General features: G+C 40.7%; 1 protein-coding gene across 3 annotated transcripts in view; it reads right to left on the bottom strand.

Annotated features, from left to right (window-relative positions):
• Positions 1-960: 960 nt before the first annotated feature.
• LOC306837522 (ras-related protein Rab-27B-like) overlaps positions 961-25,475 on the bottom strand; it is a 49,517-nt gene continuing 25,002 nt past the window's right edge. For 2 of the 3 annotated variants that reach the window (XM_079365255.1, XM_079365256.1), the window contains 5 exons: positions 13,336-13,507; positions 9,910-9,998; positions 8,399-8,502; positions 7,440-7,563; positions 3,673-6,633 (listed from right to left, as the gene is read on the bottom strand). In XM_079365255.1, the coding sequence (XP_079221381.1) occupies positions 6,447-6,633; positions 7,440-7,563; positions 8,399-8,502; positions 9,910-9,998; positions 13,336-13,488 (657 nt within the window). In that variant the 5' untranslated portion in view covers positions 13,489-13,507 and the 3' untranslated portion in view covers positions 3,673-6,446. Of the gene's footprint in view, positions 6,634-7,439; positions 7,564-8,398; positions 8,503-9,909; positions 9,999-13,335; positions 13,508-25,475 lie in introns of all 3 variants that reach the window. The other variant, XM_079365254.1, reaches the window with a different exon arrangement.

Raw genomic sequence — 25,475 nt, 5'->3', positions numbered from 1 at the left:
CAACCAATCTTAATAAAACATGTACCAATACACTTTGAACTCATTATCACTGGAAACTGTGATCTCTGGGTTAGTCAGTTGTTTTGGGAGATCGGAAATTATTAAAGGTCACCTATTATAATTCTTTCCAACCAGTTTAAATAAGTCTCAGAGCTCCTCAAAAGACATGTATGAAGTTCTGATGTATCTGATCATGCCTATAAACCCCTGTATTTCAGCCCTGCTCTGAACAGGCTGTTCTCGTGTGTCTGTAGCTTTAAATGTAAATGAGCTATATTTGAGCACGCCCCTCTCTGGAAGGGCTTGGGCTTTCTCACTCCATGTCCAATAGTGTATGACAGGGGTGCCCAACTCCAGTCCTCAAGGGCCAGATACCCGAGACTTTTAGATGTCTCCCTGCTCCAACACACCTGCTTTAAACCAATGTGTTGTCATCAAGCTCTGCAGAAGCCTGATAACGAGTCACTCATTGGATTCAGCTGCGTTGGAGCAGGGAGACATCTAACAGTCTGAGGTAGCCGGCCCTCCAGGACTGGAGTTTGACTCCCCTGGTCTATGGTGAGAAGGCAGACTCAGAGGGCAAAACAAACACCTAGCTGTGGGAGTGTCACCCACTTGGGGGAGGGGCTACTGCCTTTTGTGATGTCATGAAGGGAAAATTTCCAAACAACCTGTTGGAGCACACATGGTGGGTTTCATAAACAAATATTCAACATGTTTTAACTTTAAAGTTAACATGGAGGAGACAGGGCTTATGACTCTTTATTTTGGCTTCACTTCTAGGCAGCTGTTGCTCCATCCCATTAAATGTACAGTCTATGATCGAAGTCTATGTTTTTTAAAATCTATCTTGAACATATTTTTTTTCAGTTAAATTCAATCTTTTTGTCCTTTGATAAATCCACACAGCTGCCACTATCTGCATCAAAGCAAACATCCCAAAGAAGAACGAACCGAGGATAAAACAAACACAAATTTATTTGCAGCTCGGACATTAGAAACATGAAACACATCGCAGGTCATTTCATTCTCAATGTGTCAAACATGCTGACGGTGCAACAAACACACACAGGCATCAAAACACACAGTGAAATCAGAAGAAGAACGAGTACAAACCGCAAGCATCAGAGAGAACTCCACACAGAGGATTTCCAAAAATAAAAACTCTTAGAGGTACTTGGATTGAGTCATTATTTTGTTATATATCTGGCACACAAAACAACATCTTGATTTCTGGTGTCTTTTTGTCTCTGCTTTAAAATCTATAATCAATAATGCATTAAAATATCCAGTAGCTCACAAACTTTTATAGAAGATCAGACAGAAGAGTTAAGAACAGGCACGACACTGTCTCTTCAAATCCTGTAAACTTTCAAAGTAAATTCAAACACGACCAAAAATCATTCAGGACTTGTTGGATAGGTGCTTCAAGGAAAACATGACACGAGGAAGCGAAAATCAATGTAATGTCAGCAAATGTGAGTTCAAGAGGCATCAGATGATAAACTCAAAATCAATTCTAGGGGGCGAAAATGAGCAACGTATGAAAGTCTCGATAAAGAGGACAAATTGGTTCGGAAGATTGTCGCAATTAAAAGGCATCAGTTTGAGATAGAAAGGAAAATGGACGTCCATGATCAGAGATTTGAAAATTAGACCCAGTGTGTTAAAGTCGGCCTGCAAGATACAAGGAATGCATGTGATAACACTGTCGTTAACAAAAATAGGTGCAATGAATAAACAAAATTTATGAGTGCATGTAACTCGGTTTTACTCTCTATTCTTTGTCAGATGTCACACAGCACTGATGTTTCCAAGATGTCCTTCCTTCATATCCAAACTGGCACCAAATTTACTACATCAAAATGATGTTAAAGAAGGGTCATTATTCCCAAGCCCTCCCTCTGATGGGTCAAATGAATACATGCTGAGTGAGCATGGAATCATTCACATTTTGCTTGTTGCTATGAAATAATTTATTTTTATTTATCGCAATAAATTCAGACCTTTGCGATGCGTTTATTGCAACTCTGCAGCTCCATAAAAACGGAAAATCGCTTTTTGCTATTTGTTTTCTTTGGCTCACTTAATCTGAGCTGTAAGGTAGAGCTTAAGGACTGATTTCTGTTTCATCTTTTTTTCCATGTCATTGCAAAAAAAAAAAAAAAAAGAATTTAAATAAAGCATTCACAAATTGAGCTTTATCTGTTATCTTGCAACTTCCAAGTTCAACGTATCTGCAATCCTGTGGTCTTGGGATATCATGAAACTGACAAATGTCATATTACAAATCCTCAAAATTCCAACACATTATCGCAGCCTGATGGTGTACGAAGTCATAATCTGATTGGACGATGTAAAAAGATGACGGGAGAAAATGTACCTGCATGGGAATTATACATCGCTGTACAGTATTTTATCCTCTTTTAGCTCCTTGTTTTGTTTTTAGAGTCTTGGTAATCCCCTTTTGTAGGAAACTAAGGAAACATTTCCACTAATACCTGCCCACATAACAACAAAGTCAGCCATGAGCTGGTAATACTGGTCATCTACCAACAAGAGAGCTATTTTTTTATATGCAGTGATGGAAAATGTTTACTTTCTATGCAACACTCAACGTTTATAAGGTGATGCCGACACTTCTCCGCTTCTGCGTCACTGTCCCAAAAAGTCATCAAGAGTTTCAATTTCCGCCACGCAGCTTCAACCAACGTTAAGGTCAAAGTGTTAAAGATATCTTATGACTGACATATCGCTTGCTTCGATGAACAAACAGAATAGCATGACCTGCTATTGAAGTAATACTTACATATTTTATGTAAAATTAGTGACCTGGGAAACCATGAAAACAAATCTTAAACATAAAGCATGATCTGAGGACATTAAAAAGAAAACTGGCAGAGGCTGTGACAATGTGAGCCATCTCCTTGTTTCATTGTAATCAGCGTATTAACAGCAGTGGGCGTTGAATATGGCACTGAAATCAGCTGTTGTCAGAGGACTCTGCTTGGCTGTTAAACAACAACAACAACTCGTTGCTAATGTAGTTTTTCTCAGCAGAATGAGGGTTGGGTTTGTTAAAAAAACTACACTTTGTTGTTATCTGTTTTATTTGGCACACTGGCAGATCAAACATACTGTATAGGTGACACCCAGGTGAAGTCAAAGCTCTCCAGTGTTGTTTTTTTAAGGACCCAGAGAGCACAATACTGCACTGATAAAAGTCATGAAAGCATCATTTAAACAATCAAATGGTATGATATTGTAATCTTTATGAAATGCTGCAGCTTTAGGTTGGAAATGTTGGGTAAACAGAAGGACGAAATGATGAATAATCTGCCAACATTTGGAAAGAAAAAAAAAATCCTCCCGTTTACGCTGCACCTCGTGTTGGCTGAAAATGTTTGGTGACATAAGGCAGATCAAGGTCATACTCAGTGTTAGGAAACATCATCTTTGAAACCAAACTGAATCAAACCTTAATAAACAGTTACGTTGGATTGTTTTTTGTAGTCTAAGGACATTTCCAAACTGATGTTGAGCTGTGCTCTAGCACGGCATCATCGTAAAAACAACAACAGAGCCTTTTACGCTGAACCGAGCAACAACTGAATCATGATTTCATAAGCAAAAAAACAATGTAGTGTTCAGCAAAAAAAACAAAAAACATGCTTGGTCCACAGATCTGACAAGGGCTCTATTCAAACCATTCATAATTATTAATCAACGTTTTATTATTTTCTGTGTCTCATTCAAACAATGTATTCATATATTCATTATTAGTGTAGCGCTTTAAGGGCGTTTAAACTACACTTTGTCTAGTTAAACTTTACAAAATGTGATGCAAACTAAAGAGCGAGAGGCCAGAAGCTGAAGATTCAGACACGTCATTATTGTACTTGGGTTTTAGGTTGAACTGAAACCAATCACAAAGGCAGACGGCCATTGCCTTTCAAAGGAGTGTCCACTTCATTTTGCATGTTGTTAAAAAGGTTAAGGAGATAAGGATTCTCTGCTGAGGGCACAAGGTGAAAGCGCTGCCAGCCGGACGTCTACAGGAGCAGCAGGAATTTTAACAAAGCACCCAGAGGTGCTGTAGCTGAGGGAGAAGGTGTCAGCGGGCCGATTCTGGCAACAACCTGGACACCTGCACGACGCCTCAAGCAGTGTACTGAGTGTGAGGAACACACGGGGTACATACTTTCTTTAGAGGTGCATCACATTTTTAATTTGTGTGGATGACTGTTTGTTTGTTTTCTTTGGGTGGGGGATAACTTTCTTTTATAGACATGGAAACTTGAAAAAAGAGAGAAAAAAAGAGTGATATATAAAGAATACACCTAAAATATGACAAAACAAATAATAGATTTCTTTTAATACAAATAAATGGTCACTTTATATGTGAACAACACTGGTCATATATGGGGCCTTAAAGCAACATGTCACTGTCTGATTACCTGTAACAAAGAGATGAGACATCGTCTGCTATTGGCTGCCCGGAAAAGATGACATCACCCACCTGACACATCTGAAATGTCTGTTTGCATATTAATTATGCCATTTTGTTTTCATGGTAAAGAAGCCATCTTTTTGTTATTATTGTTATTAATGAATTAAAAATCTTCCATTTGCAAGTTTACGTGACTTTGCACCTCCAGGGCAGCAGATATCTCAGCAGATGTATCTCATACTCCCAAACAGATGAAGTATCTGTTTTCACCAGAGTGTAACAACGCTTTAAAAGCCAAGGCAGTAGGTCAGTGAAACCACATGGAGTGGACACACATACAATAATGATACATGATAGCTTTTAGTCCTCCATCGCATCGCTTCTTTAATGCTGTACCCATATTTGTCTTACAATATGAATTGTAAAAACGTTATCCTAATTGGACTCCAGTTGGGTACCATCATGAAGGTTTAATGGACAGTTAGCTTTACATCATGCACGTCTGACAAACCAGCCTGCTAACAAAGAGCTAGCTGAAGTTATTAAATGTGTGGCAACAGGAAATAGGAACAAAAACTGAAGAAAAGCACCAGATGTCTGTGTGGTGTGAGAAATTGTCAACTTTTCCAAAAAGTTGTTGATAATCAAAGATTTTACATTTACACTCTAATGCACAAAACCAGAGGTTAGCTGGCTAGGCTACCTCAGCTAAGACCAGCGTGTTGTTGACAGATGGTGTCAAAGGTCGGGAATTCAGATTCAAAGCATTAGCATAGCATGAGCAAACACCAACTCTATGACCGTAGTATGAAGAGAAACAAAAGAATAGAGGTTGTCATTATAAAGCAACAAAAATAATGTCTTCACTCCAAAAAAAAAAGTGGAAACAGGTTGCTAAAGACCTTTGAGACATTTTTCAAGTGTTTTTTTTTTCTATAAATGAATACCAACAGAAATCATGTTTGCTCAATAGCGTTGATCTTAAATTAAAATAAATGTTGCTAATAATAAAGAAAGTAAGCTACTTGCATAAATGTGATAAACTCTTGTTTTGTCTGTGACACTTAGCTCATTGCTACTAATGCTAAATACATTATTATACCTTTAAATCTACCCAACGTTGAAATTAAATTAATGACAAAAATCACTGATTATATTATCAAACACTGCATGTTAAAAAGAAACATAATAGGCGGAGAAAAGCGACAATCACTCGGATGTCAAAGACCTCCATCATGACACCAAACGGACTTTGGTGCCTTTTTGGACTCTTTACGTCTCCAATCTGCCAACAACACAAAACAGCTTGGTGTAGATCAAACAAAAAAATGGGTACAGCATCCGAAACAGAAGTAAATGGGGAGATTTCTGTTTTTTTATTGGTCACTGCTCAGCCTGATCAATAAGGAAAAGTTTTAGGAGACAATTACGACTTCATTTTTGACAAACACACGGCCTGATGTTAAACTCTGTGCTGCCCAGATTAGCCTGTCATCCAATGATGTCCTAAAAAGGCAGCAAAATCAATAATCCGTTACAATTTGACACACAAATAAGACTTTAGAGAGTTGAAAAAGATAAGATTTAAACACCTATTTAAGCCATTTTTAATCACTTCACATCACTCAAGCCACTTTTGAGAAAAGAAATGGGAGCTTGCAGAGCGTGATTCCCAGGTTGCGTGTTTTAACGAGGCACATTATGTGTCTGACAGTGAAGAAACGTTCGCCCTTCTGTTCCAATTTCCTCCTTAAGGAGCTCAAAGGCAGACAGGCTGAGAATGTATCACCTTAAATGTCCACTAGAGGGTGGCAGACAGTTTGACAGGAGAAGAGAGAAACGAAAAAGAAAAGAGCAGAGGATGGTTTGTGGTTAGTTACAGAGAAAAGAGAGGGAACGATGTGCAATAAAAGAAAAACAAATCAATCGAAGGTGGGAATGTGGCGAGTCAAAAGGACAGAGGAGGACTGGTTGTTTTCCTGAATCACCTCTTGATCTAGCATGCACATTTCTTCTCAGTGGACTGCGAATCAGTGAGCTTTGTGGCCCCGTTCCCATTGGCTGACTCTGCTGGTGGTTTGTCAACGCACTGCTCCATCCTCTTCATGACCAGGTCCAGCAGCGTTATCACCGACTTGTCCACCTCTGCACCTGTCGCTGCACTCGTCTCGAAGTAAGGGATCCTGTGAGCAACAAAAAAAAAAGAGATTTTTGGAACACTTTGGATTGTTTTAGCCCGTTACGCCGAGGCTAATCTTAGTAAGGCTGCACAATATAAACACAATCTCAGCTGAACCACAAGCTCGAGCTAAATATCAGCTTCTGTCAGATTAAAGGGTGTCAATTCACTGGTGAAAAAAATAACGTTTTCTGGATGGATTTTAGAGTCAGGAGGGACATCTTTAATTTTCATTCACTTAAGGCACTTCATATGGTTATTATAATATTGAAGTATGTTATCACACATTACATATTGTTCTGGTATAGGGAAGGCATAATTTTCATGCAAATCTAGTCCGGTTTATTTTTCTGTTAGACCTAAATGAAAGCAAAAATTAACATAAACATAAAAAAAAACTTCTGTATAGGCTGTACTTAGGACAATAGATGGGTCTCCTTTATGTGTAATTCAAATTTAAACACAAGTCTTCTTAGTTTTTCCAGGGTTAAAAGGGAGATAAATACTTCCTTGTGCAGAATTGTTGTTGCTAGGCAACATCAGGACAAGCCAGGTCAGACCTGCTTAGCTGGCTGCAAAGACACCAGGAAACAATTTGTGATTTGTCTTATCAGAAAGCAACAAGAGGAGACATTTTTTAAAAGTCAAATGTTGCACAAAGACAAGAGCAGTCAGACTGCATTGAGGTAAGATGTTTTAAAAAAAGAGAAAAACTTAAGATGATGAACAAAAGTTATCCGTCCGATCATAAAATAAGCTCTTGCAGCAGTCAGGGTGTTTGAAGTGACAGCTGAGAGGGAACAAACCTACCCGTATTTATCAGCCAGCTCTTTGGCCTGTTTCTCCTGAACCTCCCGCTGGTCGGCCAGGTCCGCCTTGTTTCCTACCAACACGATATCTGGATTCTCACAGTAGGCGTTGGCCTGTAGCTGGCCTGAAAAAAAAAAAGAAACGCCGACATCAAATCGTCACAAAAAAATTCCATGCAAACATGTACAAAATATGAAAAGTTATCCAGGAAATCGTCCTCTTCGCACAGCTCATTGTGAAGGTGAAACGTGTATCCAGGGTCGTAGGCTGAAAATAAAAAACTCTGCATACAATTTTCCTACAGATGCATACATATGCTTTTATCATGAGCACTTCATCAGCACTAGACTGGGGTGTGTGCCAGATTCAAGGTATCATAATGCTGCTAGGATCACTTCCATAGGTTAAGGCGCTGAAAGTTTTCAGATACGTAAATTAATTTTATAAGCAAATGTGTATTTTGCATCCCTAATGATTAACTGTTCAGATAAATGTTTTATTTTATGTGGAATCATTGTAATCTCTGACCGTCACAAAAAGGGTAGGTGAAGCCTTTCCCCATGTTTATGTTGAGTTCAGAACTTATTGGTTGGTGAAGAGCTGCTGTGACGGCTCCTTTTCTGTCAAATGTTTGCCCTAACCTCTCAAAGTGTAGCAAGTTTCACTCTTTATGCTAACTCTAAAAGTAAAGTCAAATATATCGTCTTCACCCTGATAACACCTTCTGTCAGTTATGTTTAAATACAATTAATGTCTCCTGCAGAGATTTTGTGGAAATCAGGGACAGAGTGAGATGATGAGGGAAAGAAGCCACAGGTCGGGTTTGAACCCAGGTCACCTGCTGAGAGGACTACAGCCTCAGGCGAGCACAGAAACCACGACGCCCTTAAAATTTATGTTCTATATATCATATTCAGAAGATGAACCCAAGTTCAAAAATGTGTAGTTCGACAACATACTCATCCAGTTTCTGACGTTGAGAAAACTCTGCTGGCTGGTGAGATCAAACATCAACAGGAACCCCATGGCGTCCCTGAAGAACGCCGTTGTCAGGCTGCGAAACCTAAAAGCACACACATCGAAGACAGAAGTTACGTTAAAAGACCGACATGATTTAATGAAAAGTTCTGCTTTAAATGTATCACGATAAGAAAAATACCTCCTACTTCATCAAAAACTCAATTTTTAATTCATGTGCAACAAAATATACTCGTTTCCACATCACATTCACGTATTACCAAATTTTAATAGTGCACTACGTTCTGATTCATAACTAGTTCTAATGTCATGAAATCATGCTATCCCCCTCTGGTTGGGGGTTTGATCCCCAGCTCCTGCAGCAGAGTCTGATGTGTCCTTGTGCACGGCACTTCACCCCAAGTCGCTCCGGCTGCTTCGTGCGTGGTGTATGCACGTGTATGAATGGGTCTACTGACTTTACATAGCAGCTACCCTGATATGAGCGTGTGGATGGGTCTAAACGGGTAGGTTTGACCTGCAGCATAAAAGTGCTGAATACAACACAAGCTCAAGTCCATTTAGCATTTTCTGCAGCTCCAACACTCTGCATTGATAGCTAATGTTAGCTTTTAGATTTTGTGCGAACGTGAACAAAAACAAGTGGAAAACTCAAAGTTTCTTCTACTTGACTGTCTGTCCCAACTGTGCGGTGAGCCGTGGCTGTGATTGGCTCAAACCTTTGATGACGATGGTGTGGAAGATGAGAAGGTGGAGTGTGCGGCCGCTTGTGTCCCTAACACTTAGTGTACATCCCAGTTCATTTGTATGTGCCCTGACGTGCTCAGCTTCTGAGTGTGACGCTGGTGAAAACACTTCCTACGAGGCTTAACGAGCAAATATGTAACATGCAAAGACTTGGCATAAAGAGATCTATCTGGGGTGTTTCCACAGCAAACAGTCTGAGGGAGCCATCGTGCAGGTTGATTATAAAACTTTGATTAAAAGGATCATGAGGAGCAGTTTTTCCGTTACACTGCGCTTAAGTTGAAAAAATGATGCAACAAACACTGACTCACTCTGCGATGAGTCAGACCTTTAGAAAACTGATTCAACAGATCAAGGTCGTTTCAAACTAAAGACCACACACGCCAACACATGATTGATAGTTCCCATATTGTCAAGGAAATGAAAACACACGGATCCACATAGATTCTGTTGCCAAACTTACTTTTTGCACCACCCAGGATGGTGCACACGATTTTAAGCATTCGCTTGAAAATGGATTTGACTTCACTGGAATCCTCCAGCTAAATCCACCACGGAGAGATGAGTGACCGTAGTTTCGTAAGACGGCGTGAATTTAAAAGTCGACGGAGTGGGAGAAACAACATTTTTGCTTATCAACCAAGCATCCACTCAACAGACCTTGAAGATTATTTTGCCGTGAAGAATCTGACGAGTTTAAGTAAAGACACCCAACATGACATGAGGGATGTTTGGATCAGCCCACCTCTCCTGTCCAGCTGTGTCCCAGAGCTGAAGATGAACTTTGAAGGTTTTCCCCGTGGCCGCCCCACTGGGGTTGGTCTGTGTGTACATCTGAGGAGAGAGAAGAGTTACTGCAGACTTAACAATGCAAAATAAACAAACGTGTACAATAAATGTGTGTCCTCTTAACAGTCACCTCATAGCTGCTTGTATTTTACCGAGAGCAGCATTATATATTTTAATTGATATTAATGAGGTAGACAGGGTCTTAGGCTATTTGCTATCATTTTCTAGTAAATGTGTTTTTATAAGTAAATGTTTGCAAATCTTATTTTGACATCCTCAGAGCCGGACAAGCCTTGTGAGATCTTTGGCGTCCCCCCAAATGTCTTAGACGGTCCTCTCAGCGAAAAGCTGCAATATTCAGCTGCAGCCTCCACAACAGCATTTAAGTTGAAGCAACACCTCTCTATATGAATCTGTGGAAGCAAATCCTGCATTTTTAATGAACACAGTATCATTGTTGTAAATAGCTCTGCATGGCCGACTAACACACAGATCTGTGCAGTGATCATGACTCTGTTATAATAAACTGTGGTGGGATGCAGCAGCTTGTGTTTGTGTCTCTGCAGGAAGCCTCAGGCGTCATTCACACCTCTGACTCTCCCACATGAGACACTGTCACTCCCTCTGACGTCCTTTTAAAGGGAAATCACTGCCCACCAGCTCCGTCTCCTGACGTGGTCGGGGGGCCTGGAGGACTCCACAGCATTTCAGACTGGATGTGCAGTCCACACGGTTTAATTGTATACATGAAAACACCTGCAAACAACTCTTACCGAAACAATGGCATCCTCGTATCTGATTCCAGAGAGTTTTTAGAATCAAAGAGGCTGCTCACATCTTGCATGAGCATCCATCCTAAGTGATCTAACAACAAATGGGTCGTCTGAATGCTTGGTTGGATCTCTGTCCTCCCATGGAGGATTTAATCAAACAACTCCACATACGCTGGTGGTCAGGCACATTTGTGCAGTATTAAGGACTGTCCCTCAACTGGGACCAAAGCTGCCTCTGCCGAGTTTAAGAGACAGCACACTGAGGGCCTGATTTACTATGAAAAGATTTTTCCAGCTGTGCTAAAAAAAATTGCACATCATTTGCTACGACTATCTGCTCTTTGTTGAAGTCTAATTCCCATACAGCGCTAATAACATACAGATGCAAACAAGCCCCCAAAGTCGTCCTGCTCTGTTTGCATCTTTCCTCTGCCTGGTACTGACGGGGCTCAGCACCTTCATCATACAGAGGATCAGCGAGGTGGTGTCAGAAAACTTTAAATTTGAAAGTAAGGCGAGATTCGAAAATGTGAATGCCAAAAATCAAAGCAGTGTTTCAGAAAGCACTGGCGACAATTACCAAATGAATGTGTTGACAGCGATACAATAAATAACAGAGTGAGGAGTCAAAAGACTTTAGCCTGCATAATCTGACTCTGCATCATGTTCCAGAAAGACCAAGAACCAATGACAACACTAAACCACAGCTGTGATCACACGTCTGCTTCAGGACGGAACACACACACACACACACACACACACACACACACACACACACACACACACACACACACACACACACACACACACACACACACACACACACACACACACACACACACACACACACACACACACACACACACACACACACACACACACACACACACACACACACACACACACACACACACACACACACACACACACACACACACACACACACACACACACACACACACACACACACACACACACACACCAACACCAACAGGAGGAACAGAAAAAGAATCGATGTATGAGTCATCCGTCATCCAGAGTGTCTGGATATCAGCTGCATCACCAGTATCTCCAACGTACGAAAGCTCAAAGGCATCAAGGTGACTAAACGCCCCGCCCACTTCCTGATTAAGCTAACCTTACCTCAGTTGATTGGATGTTTTTATCCTTAGACCTCAGCAACAACAGTAAATGTTTTAACAGCCGAAGGATGAAACCCTCAATGCATGTGACGAGGTGTCAGTTAGAGGAGGAACTTCACGTCGCTTTTTGAGCAATGATAAATCAACAACAATCATTGTTGCGTGAAGCTTTAACAGGCAGATCATTAGCTCGACTGTTAAACTGGGATAAACAGATCAATACTGTAATACCACAACAAGCCAGATGAGTCAACAAGTAGGCGAACACAAATAATGTTTATACAGTAAATTGTTCAAACTGATGTACAGGCAACACTTGTTTAGTTACTCCAAAGGGCAGAGCGTTGATGTCAGAGAATCCAGCATGAGTCCTTCATGTCTGATGACATTTTAGGATTTATATGAGTAGACATTTTACAGATTCAAACACAGATTTTACAGAGAAGAAATAAATAAATGATAAAATGAAAATACACCTTTCTTAAATGTGTTTTCATGTTATTTCTTATCATGATCAAGATTTTGTTCAGACTGAACAAAAATAGAGAAAATAGAACATTATTTCATGATAGCAAATATTAGACCGACTCCACATGATGTTCTGTGTAAAATGTGATGACAAAGCCGTTTCTTCGCTGACATTTCATCGCAGGTTCTCGTTTGATCCGACCCAGCTCTGACCCGCCTTCCCACCTTAAACACACTGTGACTCATCTCAGCCGCTGAGGGAGCCGACAAACACGGAGCAGAGCTGACCTGCAGACTCTTGTGTGATCAGTTAGGCTCAAAGAAAGTGTCTGTGCAAAGGACACGGTAACTATGGTAACCAAGCCTGCATCACCTGTGTGTAAGGTGAGGATCTGGGAGTTGTTTTACAAAAAAACAACAACTTCTTGCCGCACTGGTTAATCTCAGTTGATAGATCCCGCCCTCCACATACAGAAGCTCCAGTCCATGTCTTATTAGTTGTGGGTTCGACTCCTGATCCTGACACTATTCGGTCCCCCCAAATACTTCTTGTCTTCTTTAAAAAAAAAAAAAAAACTTAATTAGCCTATCCACGGTCAGACAAACACAGAAATATTTCAACACAAGAAAGAAGGGCTTTCTTTCAAAACTGTAAATGTAAATAAATAATTTGATCAAAAATCCCATTACACAGATAACAGTTATGATACCTGGGCAACAAAAATAAATCCTGGGCAACACTTGATGTCCATACTGCACAAATATGCTGGCAAAGCTTATAGATTTTAGACCATGTGTATGTGCAATTCAGTGTGCAGACATTAGCTTGAATACCAGAAAATAAAAACAATACATTTTCCAAACTGCAGCAATGAAGCTCTGGTGCTATTCAGGTGGCATGCTTTTAAAACATGTGGTACCATGTTACAGAATCAAAAACAACCTTACATGAAACAGGGTCCCATCTTCCATTTTTTGATCCCTCATGATTAAACTCACCACTCTCTTTTCCCTGAAGTCAATGCCGACTGTGGTGATGAACTTGGGGTTGAACTTGTTGTCTGTGTATCGGTACAGGAAGGTAGTCTTCCCCACGCCGGAGTCCCCCAGGGCAAGGAGCTTTATAAGGTAGTCATAATCCCCATCAGTCATAGTGATGAGCGCAATGAGCCTGGAACAAAGAAGACAGGGACGCATGTGAGCAGACGTCCAGGTACAGAAAGACACAGCTCGGAGATGTCACAGAGACAACATGAAGAAATGTGTCTTCTATCCACTGTTGAGTGATGGGAGTGGTCAGCAGGGTCGTCTTAAAAGGAGCAGAACTCTCTGGAAAAATAGTAACTATGTGCGCACTTGCGTGCGTGTGTGTGTGTGTGTGTGTGTGTGTGTGTGTGTGTGTGTGTGTGTGTGTGTGTGTGTGTGTGTGTGTGTGTGTGTACATTTGTGTGTGTGTGTGTTTGTGGGAGTTTGAAAGACGGGTGGGAAGGAGAGTCTACATTTTTATGTCTGAGAACGCAAAAGAAATCCCACATGAAGAGACAAACGTAAGCCTCGAGGTTTATTCAATTGATTTATCAGCCATACAACTCATGAGAACTAGCGAAGGGACTTCGATGTTCTCCTGCACATCAGTAGGAAGTTGATGGAACTATTTTATAGAGCTGTATCGACTGACCAGCTGGTGACTCATATCAGGCAATATTACAGCATGTTCGGCCCGATGGGTGACTGGTCAGTTCTCCTCTAAATCCACTTCTGTGCTGATCTCAGGTTCACACACACAGAAACACACACACACGCATGCACAGCATCCGCTCGCTCCGCCCCTCCTGCTCCAGTTCACTGTGACAGACACACACTGCCTGCTGAAAAGCACGATACTCTTTGTTTTCTTTCGTTGGGTTCTGTCATTTTGATACTGAATGAAAATCAAGCTATCAAGCTAACCAACACGACTCAGCTGCTTTAAAACAGGTGAAATCTTGAGTTATATTTCAAGGTTGATTTAATGAAAGTTGTCAAACAAACACAGTGAAGATGAATCAGAAAGAGACAGAGCAGTCTGTGATCTATATGAGGAGAGATACTTCATCGTTCTAATGTAAACACACTTCATCTACTGTAATAAGTCACATTACAAATAAAGGTTTTAATAAAGCTCTGCCAGAATCAGAATTCTATTTTGAGAAGCAAAGATGCAGGAGTGCAAAGCGAGATCATCATCAGCGACACACGCATCATCAAAAGCCTCCTCTGATTTTGGTAACCTGCGTTCTCGTGAACATGCGTTAGTGGAGATCTAAGAAGCAAAGGAATGCAGTTGTGTCGAGTGTTCATGTCTCTGGTGAGTTTTAGTCTGAGGCCTGTTTGTCCTGCAGCTAAATGTGATATATTTAGAGCGAGGATCATAAGACTCTAATTGACTCAGCTGAGAGGAAGCACGTCTTACACTGCACTTTATTTCACAGGGAGGACGGTGATTAACCAGCAGCTCTGATCGCCTCACAAGAACCTCCCTGTGCCTCTGACTGAACGGTGAGTCTGAGTGAAGCCAGGACACCTCTGCGGGGTAATAAAGCAGAACTCAACACTTAGCAAATCTGTAATCTCAACAACAGAAGCTTCAGCTATTTTTTACTAATCTGGAACAAAGAGGGTGCATCAAACTAAGCAATCTCAGCTAAGAGAAGCATGGGTATTAGAAATGTTTAATACCAGGTACCATTCCTCCTGGTGCCTTCCCTTGGATATAAGACTTAACCGTAACTCTGTCATACAAGTAGAATCCAAAGTACATGCAAAATGGTGGAAAAACACATTGTTTGACATTTTGCGGACACCAAAAAAAAAAAAAAGTTTGCTTAGATAAGAGAAAAAGATTGAATACATGTAATGATTCTAAAGTTTGCTGCATACAAGGATGGAGACGAGAGCAAACAGTTCCCTGGTGTTTCCTTCATCCTCTATGAGCACAAAACGATAAAACACAAAGCGACATTAAAAATGGATGATCCATCAGCCACAGTGGAAGAGAGGAGGAAGAAAGGGAAGGAAAGAAGTGGAGATACAGTAGACAGTCCAGCTTCAAAAACAGACAAGGGTTTGTTTGAGGATACATGATCAGTGTCACTATCAACATGCCAATCAGGAAGTGGTGTTCTGCTCCTCCTTCTGTTATCAATCACGTCAGAAAGATAAAAAGAGATGTCACTGCTGTCAGTCACGCTCTGAAGCCGTCAGCAGCTTCTTACATGAATAGAGTTGCACTTTCAATCAAAGGCTTGTGCTACTTTTTGTTGTGAAATGAGTCAAAATGCTTCAACACACAAGACATATTCCTGAACTGAATGTGTAACTGAACTGTGGTAATCAATTATAAATATATGAAAAATCCAAAACTGTACATTTCTGAACCAAAACTTAAATGAAATCTTTAATTTGGGACTTAAGCTCTAATTGATAAATTGCACCAGTTGTTTTGCTAATTTCAGGAGAAGAATCAACAGTGTCAGAGAAGCCAAATTCAATGTCAAATGTGAAGCAACATGTTCCTCCAAAAAAATTTTTTTATTACTTCTCTGACTCAAAGTCTGGCTTCCTTTTCTGGGAAATACTGGTGCACTTGCATTCTGACACATGCATGACTTGACCACAAACTCAGAGAGCTCTCTCAAGAAACCACAGACCATCTGTTGCCATGGTAATAGCTCTAGGAATGTAAACCCAGTGACGCTGGAGCTACATGCTAGCATCAGCATGCTAATGTTGCACCCATGGACAAACGCGTCTTCTGTTCTGCAACTTCATTCTGCCCGGTGATGCATTTTCCATATGACGGCTCTGCAAGAAAGCACTTGGTACTTCATAAATAAGTTATAGCTATAAACAAAACCCTAAGTAATCAGTACTATGACCTTAATGAGGGTCAATCCCATCCAATCTTGTTATACTGTATAACAGATCAATCACAGCACTTAACAAGAAAATGGATTCATGACAAGAAAATGCAACACGCCTTCATATTGTGTTTTACAAACCTCTCTGAACTCCAGAATGAATCAGTTACAGCACCAGAGGAGTCTGTGGCTCAGTGGAGGAGCATGAATCTACTTAACAGTGACTCCAAACCTCTCAGTGCTGCGCTGCTTAAAACACAGCCAGATTTATAACAGAGCGAGCGTCGTACCTGAAACTCAGAGAGGGATGATGGAGGAGGGACGCCTGTGTGGATTCTTGCAGAATGTCTGCAGAAAAGATGCTGAATTAGGTTTCCTTCATGAGAGGACAATCAGCACAAATACTGACAAAATCCTTCCGGTTTCCTTGCATAGCTGTTCAGGACCTACCTTTACTTTAGTGCAGATCCTGATCACTGACTTCAGACAACTTTCATAAAAAGAAAAGCATTTAACTAAGATCCTTTCACATAATGCTAACTAATCCTTTGATTAAATCAATAAATTATTAAGAGTAGCTTCATTTATTCATCCAACTCCCAGATATGCTTCCTTTTTTTTTAAATTACCTCATGAGACCAAATGACTCAGCGCACATTTCTTGTGAAGTTATTAGCTGCACAACAACATGTTGTCAGTTTATCTCCCTAAAGTGTAGCTGTTAAAAAAAACATATTCCAACAATAAGATTGAGCTGAGGCTGAAAGGTTTTAACAGTAAGATGTCTTTCCGGTGAGTTTCTGCATCAAACAACACGTGCATATGGAGAGACCTCCAATGAAAAGCTGTGCATGGATGGTGTGGGTTTTTTTGTTTTTTTTGAAGATTTCTCTCCCACCACTGAAAGCAGCGGGGTGTTGCTGCTTGGCCTTTGCTGTGTTAATTATTGATTAACACCAACAGGATTAATCTCTCTCTCTTCTCTCTTCTAAGCAGTTCCCTGAAGAGAAGGGAAATTATTTTAATGCTCAAACCTCAAGCATATTGTAGAGGCACAGGATGGGAGCATGAAATCAGCCAAAATAAAAAAGGATTCAATCACTTACATGCAAAACATTTGGTGTAATATCTACAGAAAAAAAACGTTATTTTCAAATGGAAAGGAAAATTCATAAACGTCCACTCATCCAAAAAAATCCATCCAAGATGCTTTTTTAGCTGAAATGAAATAAAACAATGATATCTGAATTTATGTTCAATAGAGAAATGAAGAATAAAATACTCACTGATTATTTGAATGTCACGGAAGTGTTTTTAGATCACCGTCATTCTGTGTCAATTTATGTGCAATAACAACCATAGCTGCCAGAATAATAGGTCTCACCACACCAAACCTCACAGGACTCCGTAACACAGCCATCATACACATTGCTAGGACATGACTTTCTCCGCATTATATTCTGTGTTTTGTACATGAATGTTCTTTGGTTGGACTTGTCTGTTTGGACAGTAAGTGGCGTTGTGGAAAAGAATTTCCCCAAGAGGACAATAAAGTCAATTCATTCTTTCATTCAATATGAAGCTATGTGCTATCCAAAGTGTGCTAGCGTTAGCCTGCTAACACGGGCCACAAGTGATTGCAGCTCGGGCAAAGGACAATTTTGTCAGCTGCTTGTGTTTAATGGTGCTTAATTATGGTGTTATCTCAATGACGGCAGCTTGTTTTGGGTTCATGCTGGTGCTCAAGAGCGACACCTACTGGATCAAAAAGTTGCACATTCTTACCTTAAAGAGTGATTGCTGGGGTATTTATAGAATAACCACGATAAAAATAATACCATGCTGTACTACACTTCTTAAAGGTTAGTAACCAAAATTGTTAATTCACACATATTCTATCAAATTAATGTTAAATGGTGGACACAGTAAATCGAGTTTACATCAAATGTCAGCAGACATTCATCATCTGTTTGACGGCTGTGGCCTCTGAATCTTTGTAAACAGATCAGACATCTCATTAGTTTTCCGTCTGTTCTCCTGAACCTCAGCCCTAATTTCCCTGAAGCGATCTATTCACATGAGGCCACGATCAATAACCGCTAACATAAATGGAGATAGACCCCAGATGATCCAATTTGTCCAGACGTTCTCCAGGGTTAGCCACTCCGATTGTCTGAAACCTTTCAGCATTTCACATCCACTTAACAAACCAGAGAGGCATACATCTGAGACGACACAGCAGAAAGATCAATGAAGTAAAGCTGAAGAGAGACCGGGGGGGTCCAGCTGTGGAACACTTCTCTCCACAAAAACTGCAATTACTAACATTTCTCATGGCTATTGTTAGCACGACTTGAATAAGCGCTCCTCTGCAGGTGCAAAAGGATTCATCCTCAGTTTTAATCTAATCACACAGACAGGATATGATACACTCAAGTGTATCTGAGAATTTCCATTTATCCATCCCCCTGAGCTACACTTTAGGGAGTTTACCCCTAAAGTGAGTCCCAACATGGCTTCCTCTATTCCTTCTTAATCCCACAGCAGGAGGGGGGGAACATCTGTACAAAGAGCGCACACAGCTGGACGAAAAGGTCAACATGGAAGTGGGAGATACTGGGGGGGCAGAGGAGGACGACCGAGGGGGTACATGAGCAGGACTCACTACTGAGGTTCATGGCAGTGCGGTTCCTTGTTTGACTTGGAAAATAGACTTTGGAACAGGGTAGAGCAGAGTGGGGAAAGACAACCACTGACGTCTCAACCGGTACAGACTATGTTCTTAAAATACAGTTATGTTGTATCAGCTTGAAATGGCTGTTAAGTGTTTGAGCATTCAGACAGGCTTTGGCCCATTCTCCATCTGAAAAGTCCTTCAGAAAATCTACCGTACATCATCATTGACACTTTCTTGAAGATTCAGGGCATGATGGCGTCTACATTTTTAAAAAGTCCCCCATCAGCAGCATGCCTCACTGAGCCTATCAGACTGCTCCTTTCACAAAAGTGCTACAACTAAGCTCATGCACAAACACGCGGTGCTGCGTTCCCCTACAGGCTGCACTGACATTGTCTCGTCTCTGCACCGCCTCTGGATCACTACACCGCCCCCTCCCAAACACAGGGGCGCTGCAAGGGTCTGTTGGGGCCCCTAGGCAAACAATCATTGGGGCCCCTCCAACCAGTGTCCATTATTATTTTCACAGCAATAATGCACCCGACACTTAGCAGGGCTTGGGAGGGTAGGAGTGTTTTCAGATGGAGCCCCATTAGGGAGGTTTCATTGCAAAATGTGTACATTTTGGAGCTACGCTGTGGTTTAAAGTTGGTCAGCCGCTGGGGGGCTCCCTACGGGCCTAGGGCCCCAAGCAGTTGCCCGCCTTGCCTGTTGACATGCAGCGTCTGCTCACACCTCTGCAACATTCAGGTTTAAGGTGAAAGCTCACAGGGCTGGAAATATCGCCGTTTAAATAATGCACATAAATTACTGTAATATCTTCTAGTTTTGAGAGACTTGGACGATTTGTGAGTCATTTTGAGATTCAGAAATAAAATGTCTGCCTTGTAAAAACTTGAAGAAGTGTTGTGAAGGATTATCATACTCTACACATCTACACTTGCGGAGCAGTGACTGAACAGATTGTGTTTACTCTACTACTGTTAAAACTTGTGACATGATCATCTCCAGCCATATGTTCTGTTGATCTCAGGCGGTGGATATTTTATCACAGCAGTGATGCAGCTCACAGCGCACCCTGTTCAGAAATGTATTTCCATTTACTTTACTGCACTCTACAAGAAGTCATAGAAGTTTTATGAATTTATTAACTCCCTCTCATAATAGAAAGATGAAGACATAAAAGTTTCATTTTTCGGGGGAAAAGCCGGAGAAGCAGATCCCACAGCTCACACGCCAATAACAAAGACTGAGCATGAAGTTACAAGTCAGAATCAGCCTCAAATTTCAAATGCAAACTCTTCCGGTCTCAACAAGTTCAGGAAGGAACAGCAACTAAATTGTGTTAAATCAGGCCCCATGTAACCTGATCAAAACAGAACACTGTTACTGTGGAATTCAAACTGATGTGTAAAGACACAAGTGAGCATTGTGCTCAAACTCACAGGTCTCATGACTTCGATAGTCTCAATTATTTTCATCTAACATGGTTACATTTAACAGCAGACGACAAAACAAATCTCTGCACAACAACTGTGAGCAGCAGCTGTGATTGGAGATGATTGGAGATGTAGGAAAAGAGATGTTCCACCTCCTCAGCAGATTGTGATACACCATCAACAAAGAATAGGTTTTAAAAAAGCTAAAAGAGTTGGTAGCTTTGACTTTCTCAGAAAATATTTACATTCACTCTGTCTTTTTGAAATGGTTTACAATGGGGATGTAAAGATTAATCTTAAGGCGGTTAAGAATCGATTCAAATGTGAAAAGGTTCGAATCTGTTCTCTGAAAAATGAGTGGCAGTAGTATCTTGATGATCAGCAGCTGTAGAGCAGAGGAGGTTGTTTGTCATAAGCAGGCGTCATCATGGCAGTGGAAGCATATTGGCTTCCAAAATGAAAGACAAAAACTGTGTGCAAATATTAAAACAAGGCAGAACTTCACAAACAGCAACATGATGCAGCATTCAATCATCAGCACAATGAGATGTAGTAAGACCATCAAATGGAACTAATCCTATTCATACACATTCACACAACCAAGCAGCGGGAGCTAGGCGTCTTACCCAAGAGCACATCGGACATGTTGCTGCAGCAGCTGGGAATCAAACCCCCTGGTTAAGAGATGACGACTCTACCACTGAGCCACAGCTGCCAGGTGTCGACAGGCCAGAGAAGGTAAACAGTCTCCACAGAGAGACGAATCATAACAATTCAGTCAACACTGCTCCTGCTTCGCCCTGTTTCTTTAGTCCTGGCTTCTTAACGCTACACTGACCGTCACCAGGAAGCTAATACACACATGTTGATGATGTCACAGGCAAAACTAAAAAAGAGCAATCAGCGCACAAATGTACCCAATCGACTTTTTACAACTGGGGTGGAACAAACACGGAAATGAATGCAGGCATTATGAACAATATTAGCTTCCTTTGTTTGTACTGAGTCAAAATCCATATTTAGTTGATTTTCTTACTTTACCTTGCTGGTTTCTAACCTGCCAATTTTCACTCTTTCATAGTTCCTTTATGCTCAATTTCTTTTGTCTTCTTCTCTCCTCATCTTTACTTTGTCTTCTGCTTCAATGCTTATTGAGCTGATCAGTCAGCTGATTGAATCTGTGGCCCTGAAGTAAAACCCACAACATGATGAGCTGGAGAATCAACCCTGCGTTGCCCGGTCTTCTGGGTCCTAAAGGAAAATCACCGGACTCCTGCATATCCACTCTTTAATAATCAGTTATTCCAATCAGACACGCGTCTTCTTCTGTTCATGGGCTGAAGTCAGAGTCCCTATATATGAAGCATCAGCAGCTGTTGTTAGTTGTTATGTTCCAATGAGAAACAGACGAGAACAAACAAAAAGTCTGAATGACAAGCAGGAGCATTCAGTGTTCATAATCTAATATTCACTGGCATTGTGTTTTGCTGCTTCTCTATCTAATTACGGGTCTCCTGGTTCGACCTTTTCAGGACACGTCTTGCAGGTTTTTGGGGTTTTCATGTGAGCCTCGGGCTGGGATGTGTCCAGCAGCAGCAGCACGGCGGTGTGTTATATAAAGACGTGGTTGTAATTCTAAGAAATGTAATGATATGTTTAATGTGTGTCTTTAAAACATTGTTTCATTCAATGGAAGACAAGATCAAACCAAGTCCATGTGAACTCACCTTTAGTCAAACCAACTTCCAGACACTTGATGGGTAGTTTGCAAAAGACGACCTGCGATGTGGAAAGTAAACCCTAAAGTTATGTAAAGTGTGGATGTGCACTTTTTGCTAACCGACTGTCTTTGACATCAGACACCAAGCGGCACGGACAAAAACCATGACAGAACTAAGACGTCCATCCTGGTCCAAGTCTAAGACCAAGATGTACAGCACGCCCCCTTTGGAGAATAACGCATCAGCCACCTCTGCATATTTCAAAATAATGAAGCTATGAGTTAACTAAAGAGCGCTAACATCAGCCTGCTAACACAAATACAGTATGCAGGCCCCAGGTGATTACAGCTTGGGCAAAGGACAATAAAGGTCCACTGCTTGTGCTTCAACGGGCTTAATTATGATGCGTTCTAACTGATGACTCCTTTGTGCAAACGCGAGTGGAGAGGGGGTTGGAGGTGTGTCACTGATGGAGAGCGGAGGTGTCTTCAAACAGCAGTTTGTTTTGGTTTCATTCTGGCGCTCAAGGGCGACATCTACTGGATCAAAAAGTTGCACATTCTTCCTTTAAGTACTAACATTTCAACATTTACAGCTCAGACAGGATTCAGGTTGCTAGAATAAGAATTTCAATGCCACAGCTTTAGTTTGTTTTCACAATAAATACAAAGGAAGCTTCTGTTGGCTTCCGTCTTGCTCTGCAGCGTCCTCTTACTCTTCTTCACTTATTACCCACAGGAAGAGGTTTCTACAGAACACAACATCAGTGAAAACTGAAAACCCAGTATTCATCCAAAGTACACCACGAACAGACACAGTCGGAGTACTGACAATGTAAAGATTCATGATTCATTATTTACCGCTTTAAAGCCCCTGTGAAGAAGTTTCAACCTGTGCTAATTGTAGCGCCCACTGTGGACAAAGTGGTACCTTGTCTTGTCCTGAGCGTAAACTAGGAAGTGTTTTCTGCCACAAAAAAAGGACATCACGCTTCACTGTTGAAGACGTGCTTTGGAAAAGGGTCTTTCTTTAGCATGCTGTATATCTGCAGGGTATTTTTTCAAACCGGCAGCAGTCATTAAAGGCTCTAAAAATAACCATATAAAAACAAGGAATCTCTTCTGTCCTCGTCAGAAATCCTCAAAGGAGCTTTAACAAGAACATTGAATGTACGTCCATTAACTTTTGAGCAGCTGCAACATTTAAAAGTTTCATAGATTTACTGATAAACTGAAGCTTCCTGTCACTCTGGTGAGTGTTTAATCTCTGAATCAGTCACACTCTGTTTTTCTACTGAATTTGCACATCTCACCTCTAATATACCTTAATGCATTGGTTCTCAACTGGTGGGTCGGGACCCAAAAGTGGGCCGCGAAGGTGTTTTCAGTGTGTCTGGAAAAAGTCTATGAAGTGCTGTTTTAAGTGCTGTGCACCTTTTTTCATTTAATTAAATGTGTTGTGAATACTTTACATTTTACACTAGTATAATTTATAGATTTTAATTAACTATTAATAAATGTCTTACATTTCAGTATGTCTACATTCTTTTCTGAGTATCTCTAGATCATTATTAAGCTAAATTTTCACCTAATTTATCATTTTTAAAAGTAACATTTTAAAGTTTTAAAGTTATCCCTAAGTTTGCTACAGTGACAGTGAGCATCTATCCATCTATTCACTCTTACGTTAAGGTTTGTGTAAACAGGTTTGTTTGTCCGTTTGCATTGGACCTTTAAAAAATAAAAATAAAAATGTATACCGGTAAATACAATTGATTCAAGAATTATTTTATCACACTAAAGCACACAAAGACACACACACACAAATCTCACTTTGTACAAACAGAAAATGTATTTTTTGTATTATTATTTCAAATAGTTCATATTCTATTTATTGGATAAATTACTGTTTCACTTATTTTATATTTTTCATTTTCATATGTTTTTGTTTTTTTTCAAATTTTCCACTACTTTGATAATCACTATTATACATCAGATTCATTTTCAACACTTTGACATACATTATACTGCTCATGTCATAACGCCCTGATTTATAAAGAGATGTGAGATCCAGTGAAGCTGGAGGGATTTTTCAGAGCGTTTGTAAAGTTGCTGTTTTATGTGGGTCATTATACAGCATCAGTGAAGATAAATATACATGGCATTTTTTGAAGCCTTAACATCAAATTAACATCAACGTTATGTTTTCTTCCCTCAAACGCACAGTATGCAAAACCCGCCGCCAGTGGGCTCGCGACCAAAACAATAACTAAAGATGACGTTGAGCCTGGCGGGGAATCATGGGAGTGATTCCGTCTCTGCTATGTATTTTTTTACCACAGGGGGTTGTACAAGAAAACACCATCATCTGTTTGTTTATCTGTATTTTTTCACTTCATGCACGACAGAGTCAAATATTGACCTCAGAGTCTCCTCGGTTATAAATCCCAAAAAGAGGAAATATCAGATCCCCACATGGAGATCTCACATAAACACTGGCAGTCATGGCCAGTTATTTCTGTATATTTAAATGACTGATGGTGATGATGATGAAGTTCCCATCAGCAGTCAAACCAGTTGTTAGGACAATGCTGTGTAAACAAACATGGTGGGTTTTTGTTTTTCTTCTGCACGGCACACAAGGCTTGAATTACACCCAGCTAGACTTGTTGTCAAGTTCATATGCGTCACATTCACAAAGTGTTGAGAGGGAAATAGTGCACCTTAGTTTTAATTAACCACCAGATTATTTTAGCAGAAGCTCCTGAAATCAAAATCTCTGTTTCCTAGGAGACCAGGCCAGGATGGTCTTTCATTTTCACCTCACCTAATGCTGTAAAATTAAATTGTTCATCACAACTTCAGTTGGACTTTCTCAAGTCATTAAGTATGTTTAACAGCAAATATTGTGTTTCGTCCAATAGGATGTGACAGAAAGAAGACAAGAAATCAGGAGTGTCATGAAGGACATGGCCGATGTTTTGATTTGGTTCAGGTCAACAAATCCAATAAAAGACGTTTGTCTCTGGTCTTTCTCGCAATTCACCAACCGTTTAGTTTGACTCTTTGCACCAAACCCCAAAAGTGTACATGTATATTGTCAAAGTAGGGGGCGCCGGTGGACTATTGGTTGGTGCGTGCGCCCAATGTGCGGAGGATATAGTCCTTCAAGAGGGCGGCCCGGGTTTGGGTCTGACCTCTCTCTCTGAAAAAGGCGTGTATGCTTACTGAAACAGTTGGGTACCGTTGTTTAAAGAAGCAGAAGTATTTAGAACAGAAGGACTATGTTTGTGGGACTGACTCAAAATAAACTTTGGCCACCATGGTAGTAGAACAGCATGTTCCCCAATCCAAAATATGTGTCCAACAATAAAGCTCTATGGCCCACTCTCAAAAGAAGAGAA

This window comes from Symphodus melops, assembly GCF_947650265.1.
Source record: "Symphodus melops genome assembly, chromosome: 16".
NCBI classification, from domain to species: domain Eukaryota; kingdom Metazoa; phylum Chordata; class Actinopteri; order Labriformes; family Labridae; genus Symphodus; species Symphodus melops.
The sequence above is the reverse complement of the archived record's forward strand: the minus strand, read 5'-3'. Positions and strand labels throughout refer to the sequence as shown.